This window comes from Liolophura sinensis, chromosome 7, assembly GCF_032854445.1.
Source record: "Liolophura sinensis isolate JHLJ2023 chromosome 7, CUHK_Ljap_v2, whole genome shotgun sequence".
NCBI classification, from domain to species: Eukaryota; Metazoa; Mollusca; class Polyplacophora; order Chitonida; family Chitonidae; genus Liolophura; species Liolophura sinensis.
In genome coordinates, this window is record NC_088301.1 from 52031707 (window position 1) to 52039564 (window position 7858).

The 7858-nt window shown below is 38.6% G+C and overlaps 1 protein-coding gene across 2 annotated transcripts; it reads left to right on the forward strand.

The window, feature by feature from the left end:
- The first annotated feature begins 627 nt into the window (after positions 1-627).
- On the forward strand, positions 628-7460 carry LOC135470440 (inactive selenide, water dikinase-like protein). Of its 2 annotated transcripts, none has more exons than XM_064749389.1 (7): positions 628-1026; positions 2641-2744; positions 3595-3744; positions 4215-4327; positions 4990-5180; positions 5982-6194; positions 6630-7460. In XM_064749389.1, exons 1-7 carry the CDS (start codon positions 780-782, stop codon positions 6812-6814), a joined length of 1203 nt encoding a protein of 400 aa, XP_064605459.1. In that variant the 5' UTR covers positions 628-779; the 3' UTR covers positions 6815-7460. The 2 variants fall into 2 exon arrangements, with proteins under 2 accessions (XP_064605459.1, XP_064605460.1); XM_064749390.1 differs by lacking the exon at positions 628-1026 and adding an exon at positions 2297-2320.
- The last annotated feature ends 398 nt before the right edge of the window (positions 7461-7858 follow it).

The following is a 7858-nucleotide window of genomic DNA, read 5'->3' on the forward strand; positions in this document are numbered from 1 at the left end:
TTGGAATACAATTTATTTATTCGTTTATCATCGAAATGAAAAATAGAAAAGAAGCTTAGACAAACAATTATTAATTCCTTATTATCAATGATATTAGCCTTAATGCTATTTATTTGTTTTACGTTTAGTTTATTAACCTGGTAGCAGGAAACACACTTTTAACTTTCTAAAAGGAAAAAGAAATAAATAAAAAAAAAGAATTTTTTTTTTATTTCACATGGATTTTTAAAGTAAAGGAAAATGTATATCTTGCGCTGAAACATGACCTTTTGACATACCAGTATAAACTTTATAATATCTGTTGATGATGACGGTTGCCAGTGTTGGTTACTATTGTCGATTAAGAACACAAAATAAAGAATTACAGGTTGTGTATTGTGTTTTATGGTTTAGTGAAGAGGTTTTCTTTGCTTCTTCTTCTTCTTTCTTTTTTTTTCTTTTTAAAATTTTATTATAATACTTTTTTCTGTTGCAGGTAAAGCGTATGGTATATAACTCAGTCCGTAATGCTTCAATGAATGCTCCCCGATAGGTCGCTGGGATCCACCGACGCGAAAAGTACCGACTATTAATGCAGAGGATCCGGGCACTTGGCATCATTTCAGCATTGTGTACGTCTGGCGGGGAGGTCGCCCTATTTTACAACACGACCTACCGAAAATATTTAGTTTTTGACATTAATAGGAATTAACAGTGATAAGGCGACCAAATCAAAACTTTCTGCGGGTATATAGCAGACCTGTACCCTGGTGTGAGTGCAATTTGAATTGAAAAAAAGGATGATACGACGACCGTTTGATCCGGAGGCACATGAGTTGGATGCCTCCTTTCGATTGACGAAGTTTACAGATTTAAAGGGATGTGGGTGCAAAGTACCCCAAGATGTTTTGCTCAAGTTGCTCGAAGGGCTACAAGGAGAAGGTGCGCAAGCCACCTCTCCGATTGCACAGGTTGCACAAATAGCACAAATTTCCCAAGACCAGGAGCAGTCACACTTTCAGTATGTTACTGCAGTACCTCGAATCGGTAAGTTTTCTGGGTTGTGTACGTCTCTCAGAGCTCCGTCAGCGCGAGGAACTCGGCTTGTCATGGTGCAAATGGGGCCAAGAATTAAACTGTACGTTCAATACAGCATAGTCTGACCGAACTTAAAGCATGTCTGTAGGTCTGTATTTAGTGATGATAGTGTCTGAGGAGAACTACAAAGAACACCTGGTGATATTTAGATGTTGAAACTTCTTAGGGGCTGAACCTTGCGGTTCTCGTCTAGACAAGATGGCGACGCGACTATGCGTGACCACGTGTTTGCTGGGCGGGAATCAAGCCACGTGGTTTTGTGACGTATAAACTCAGTGTTAAGAATTGTTTTACTTTTTGATACTTGTAGAAGATGTTTACATTATTCTCGTGGCAAATTGATGTATGCATATTCATATGTTGACATGCTCAAAGAGAGAAAATGTTAAATTAAGAACATTAGCCTATACATGTAATTTTCAGCCAAAAATGCCGTTTTTTGGGTTACCTGAAAGACTCAAAGAGCCAAGTTGTAAACTGCCCATTTTCCCTCCCTTGTCAAAATCTGCATTAAGGGAGAAATGGTGAAAGTGTACCAAGTGTACAGTATGTGCAATACCCATTATAAAACAAGAAAGTTCATGAAGTCACGTAAAAAAAAATAATAAAAAATTTCTCCCATCACTGAATTCGATTATATTAAATTGTGTAGGCCTATGGTGAACAGAACAGCCAATTTTTTTTTTTCTCAAATTTTATGACCGAAAACGGTATTTCTCACCACAACTTACAATTAAAGCATCAAAAAACAGAAAAAAAAATCCCAAAAGGTGAGGTTGTGAGGGTTATGAAGGGCTTAAAGTTAATGAATAAATCCCATCTAGGACACAAGGCAAGTCGACAATTCATGAGGCCACATATGTGTATACTATAGTCTAGGCGTGCAAAGATCTAGACATCGGTATTCCCAAACTCAGATTATGCTGAATGAAAGATTTTGTTGTTTTTTTTTTCCCCCCTTTTGTCACCTCATTTCTTTAATTGTTCAAGGCCAATAAGCCTAAAAGGGGTGGAGCGCAGTGGAGTCAAGGATACCTTTGCACTGTCTTTTTGATTCTTCCTCCCCCCAACAGTACGAGATCTGTTCTGTCTTTGTGCTGTCCAGCATATGGCATGCACTGTCACCTTAACCTTGCCTTGACTTATTTTCTCGAGAACTAATTGGACAGTTCTGAACTTTTCATTTGTGGTGACATGTCATGACCTGGGCTTTAGAACTGTTCCATTGTTAGCATTGCAGCAGGTAATAACCATGTTTCCCTAGAACTAATGTGCTAATTGTGATTTTCTTTGATGTGTAATGATAAAGGCCTTAAGAAAGGATAAACTTTAGGAATTAATCTGCTTGTCCATAAATACTATTTTGACAGTATACAATTTGTTGGCCTATACAAAATATTTGGCCAGAAATGTTGAGTATTTTAATCTCTTTAGAAAGAAATGTATTGATATTCATATTACAAAGTAGATTTAAGTTTAGATGTATGCATCAGTCTAAGTACAAATTTGTAATGACATATAAGGATGTTTTCCATTTTCAACTACCCACTTCCAAATTTTCAGGTATTGGGATGGACAGCTGTGTTACTCCCCTCCGACATGGAGGTTTATCACTGGTACAAACCACAGACTTTATCTATCCTTTGGTTGACGATCCTTACATGATGGTAAGTTCTACTCAGATCTAATCTACTCATCATATATTAGATCCAGTTAGGATACATGAAACGTACCTCTTCACTGGAGATTTTAAATGTTAGTCTTTATAAGTTTTTAACCAATTTTTATTTTTAGGACATACTTGCTATCTTGTAATTAAATTCCCTGTTTTACATACTTTCCTTCAGTACTTTTTGGAAAGTGATGTCAGAAGTGAATCGTGGAGATGATATCAAGGCTATAGTGCTGTAGTGCTAACATGCAGCTTAGTACATGTACCACTATAGTGTTCTCTAACAGTTGTTTTGATAGCACAGAGTGCGTTGCTGGCCCAGCCAAGCTGACTAATGGTTACTTTTAAATTCACTTTTACCCCCTAAGAATTCGATAAAAATAGAAAAGCTTAATGTCTAGCACAGCACAAACTTTACCTCCAACAGTAAATGAAAAGTTTACAAGCCACCAGTGAACTTCCTTTCCCTTTTCCCATGCAAGCACTAAGCTGATCATCCAGAATTTCATCAAGTTTTCCCCAAGTACCGTCAAGTCAGGAGGCAGCCTGTTTATGGTGGAGAGTGGACAACTTGGATAGGGGACATGCTGGGCTATATGTATGTGGGTGGACCGTCCCCCCTCCTAGTTTACATACTAGGGGGAACCAAGCCTGTGTTACATCCCTGAGAAATGTGGTTTTACAACTGTGCCATTATTCCCACTGGTTTACTGGGGTACCCCTGGTTTGAAGGGCAGGCACTAATGGAGGTATTGCCCTGTGTCTGTACATTGCACAAGAGTTTTGGTTAATGTGGACAGCTTCTTATTTTATTATTGCAGATTGCCTAATTTTATTTTGTCCAGGGTAAAATAGCTTGTGCCAATGTACTCAGCGACCTTTATGCCCTGGGTGTAATGGAGTGTGACAACATGTTGATGTTGTTAGGGGTCAGCAACAAGATGACGGATAAGGAAAGAGATGTCATTGTTCCACTGATGATGAGAGGTTTTAAGGTAAACATCAATTTAAAGGACCAATTTGTTTGCACATTTTTATCTTTAATACTGTAGATATATAACTTATATGTCATCTTATATTGTCATCAATATTGCTGTCAGCTGTGCTACAAAAATAAAACACAGATTTACTGTTATGAATTTAAGTAATAAAAAGAAGTGGTACGAGTTCTCGTTCACTTGTTAAGGTACCCAGACAGTTTAATTCCAGAATATTCTTAGACTATGAGACTGTATACAGGTACCTGTTAAAAAGGCACATTTAATAATATCAAATATTTTTTTTTCTTAGTTTAAGCCACTGAGCTCTGCCTGGTTTGTTCCCATCTTAATGCTGGCAACAGTCGTGCAGGTGAAATATTCTTGAGTACGGCATAAACCTACAATTAAATCAATAAATAAACAATTTATTTAAGCTAGATCCTGATGAAGTCAACATGTAGGCCATTTTACATTTATGTTGATAGGATGCTGCTGAAGAAGGGGGCTCTAGTGTCAATGGAGGCCAAACCGTCATGAACCCTTGGTTAACTATTGGGGGCGTGGCTACAACTGTCTGTCAGCCCAATGAATATATCATGTGAGTATGAAATCTGCTATATGTTGTCGTAATTAAATAGTACAGATATGTATTCTTTTCAGTTTAACAAGGATGATATACATGTGGAAAGACTTTCATCTCAAGGTCCAGGACCCAGACTTGATATCCTGAATTGGGCTTCCATTGGGACCATGTAGTGGGGTCAGTTTGGGTCTGTGACCTCATTCTTTTGACATCTTACTTTTTTTCCTAGTAGATGGTGATGTCACATTAAAATCAAGGACACACCAATGTTTTACAACAATACAACAACGTAAGAGTCACCCTAGACCCGAATTGTATAAAGCGCCAATACAGGATAATGTGAAGTGTGTAATACTCATTGAGCTGAGCAATGAAGTATGAGATACTCATTGGGCTGAACAATGAAATGTGGGATATTCCTTTGGCTGAACAAAAATTGCATTGTACAACCTACTCACTGACAGACTGTCCCAATAATCTTGGATGGATCAGCAAATTTATCTGGCCAATAATCGTACATGTATTTCGAGAACATTACAACATAGGATTGCGATGTTGCAGTGTTGTCAAAATATGTGTATGATTATGGGTTTGTGTTTGTGGTATGTGTAGCCCAAAGTTGTACATTGACACGTTATTTTTCTTCCTTTGGCATGATCTGCTTGTTTATTTTTCAGGCCCGACAATGCTGTTGTTGGGGATGTATTAGTTTTGACCAAACCTCTAGGAACCCAGGTTGCTGTCAATGCCTTTCAGTGGCTTGATCAGCCTGAACGCTGGAACCGCATCAAGCTTGTGGTTAGTGAAGATGATGTGAGAAAGGCATATCAAAGAGCTATGTTCAGCATGTCAAGACTGAACAAGACAGGTAAGAAATGAATAACTAAACAATTTATTAAAAAATAAATGGAGCAAGGAACAATCTAAGAAGCATTCCATGCCTTTTTTTTTTTTGCTGTGTATCAAATAAGAAATTTAAAAATCAGCAATGATTGGAAGAATCAGTTTTATCACCATCGATAAATGGTTACTCTTACACCCCTGCCACCCTCAAAATACAAAATGTCTAATACACTGGTTTGAATTCTATTTCTGTTTTCTATTGACTTCCTAATATTCAGCTGTCACCACTAGGTGGATGTGGGTGAAAATGTTGGATATTTTGAACTCTTCAGGGACTTATCCTTGACAGATATTGAGGTTATCGAATTTGATAACGTTGTAAGAGCACGTGTTAAGAGCACAATAACAAAATGGGGATATTCCATTGTTGATACGGGGTGTGTATACAAATCGTAAATTACTAAATTCCTGACTTGGTGTATTGTGTATTAGAATCAAAGTTAGACAAATTGTTAATGGTGTCATCTAAAAGAGTACAGTAGGTATTGACCAGATTTTTTACATGCATATAAAGCATAATAAAACAAGGGGGACATTCCATCGCTGATGCTCTGATTACCGTTAATTACCAAATTCACGACTTCAGGAGATTATATATTGAGCTGAAGTTATGCATTCATGTGTCCTCTACAGGCAATTTTGCTAAGCTATAAACATTCATTCTCGAGGCGTCAACCATGTTTCTTCCTTGTAGAACTTGGGTTATGTCCTAACTAACCATGGACTAAAATTGCAAAGAATTTATTTTTTAATTTTGTTTCACAAGCTGCTCGGCTGATGCATAAGTACAATGCCCATGGAGCAACAGATGTCACAGGGTTTGGTTTGTTAGGCCATGCATCCAACCTGGCAAAAGTTCAGAAGAATGAAGTCAGTTTTGTGATTCACAACCTGCCTATTATAGCTAAGATGGCATCAGTTGGTAAAGCCTGTGGAAATATGTTTAAACTGATGCAAGGCCACTCTGAAGAAACATCAGGTGAGTGTGACTAGGATTGCCAGGATCTCCAGTATTGTACTAATTAATAGGGATCCATTTATTTGTGGTTAAGTCAAGATAAGAACATTGCTTGAAAGGTTTTTTTTCGTTCAGGTTTTCAGTTGTAGTGATGTTGAAAGTAAAGGTGTATGTTTTCTCCACCTGTACACCAGAATGTAATTGCATATTCAGCAATATCTAATTAGTAAATAGCTTGATTTCAAATGAGATGTCTGATTTCATCAATTGTAAAATGGAACAGGTGAAATGCTGTATGAAGTTAATAGTAATGTTGTCGGCACTCAAATAGAGGAACTATGAAATCCTATTTATTATTGATAAAGTAGATATGGGGTGTTAAAGGCAAGGCATGTTTCATGCTGTTTACCTTTTAGATGTTGAAAGTAAAGGTGTATGTGACTATTTGTGCCTCAGGTGGATTGCTGATTGCCCTTCCCCGGGAACAAGCTGCTGCATTCTGTAAAGACATTGAGAAACAAGAGGGCTATCAGGCCTGGATTATTGGAATTGTGGAAAAGGGAAACCGGACAGCTCGGATTATTGATAAGCCACGAGTAATTGAAGTGCCTGCTAAGGATAAAGACGGGGAGCTCTGGTGACCTAGGACTGTATACAAAGACTCTTTACGACATCAACATTGCAATGGCACACTTACATTAAGGGATACTTGATGTTTTGGATGCTCCAATGTGTGATCTTTGTCCATGTTCAGTATCCAATCAGAATGAAGAGGGACTCCATGAATTGGATCAGTACTGTGGATGTTTGCCAAGATGGTGTTGAACCCACCCACATTATGTGGCAATATTGCCTCAAGTTTATAACTTTTTGACTTGCATGTTTCTTTGTAGGAATGGATTAACATAAACTTCAAATTTGCCAAGCCAAATAGACCACAATGTACTTTGCAAATATTATTATTTTCTGATTATGTAAGGGCTGTAATTTTGTTCTTCATTTGCAAGAGATGAAATTCATGTCATGTTCAAGATTTAATAAATCTGAGAACGGTTATCAGCTGAGCTGTAGCACTTTAAATGTTTATGAAGATGTTGCTTAGTAAAATGGCACAAACTTTGTAGTACTGTGTTCTTCAGCTGATGTGCATATTTTTGCTAATCTTACGCTGCATGCTTTATTAACAGAGGCAAGATTTTTATTACCCGTACATTCAGGCTTTGCAGTGGTTTTCTGCCAGGTCAGTTATTTGCCTGACAGAGGGGTAGATCAGTTATGTGACTGGCGGAGGGGAAGTGGCTATCTGCCAGGTCACTTCATGTGACTGGTGGAGGGGCAGCAGTCTTCTGCCACATCAGTCCTGCGTCTGGCATAGGTGTATTGGTCTTCTGCCTGGTCAGTCGTGGGCCTAGTGGAGGGACAGTGGTTTTTCTGCCAGGTGAGTCTTGTGCCTGGCAGAGGTGTGGTTGTTTTCTGCCAGGTCAGTTGTGAGCCTGGTGGAGGGGCAAAGGTCTTCTGCCAGGTCGGTTGTGAGCCTGATGGAGGGGTAGTGGTTTTCTGCCAGGCCAGTCATGTCCATTATGCAGAGGCATTGGTTTTCTACCACATCAGTCTTGCGCCTGGCAGAGGAGCAGTGGTTTTCTGCCAGGCAAGTTCGGTAGTGGACCTTGTGGTGGGAGGTGACT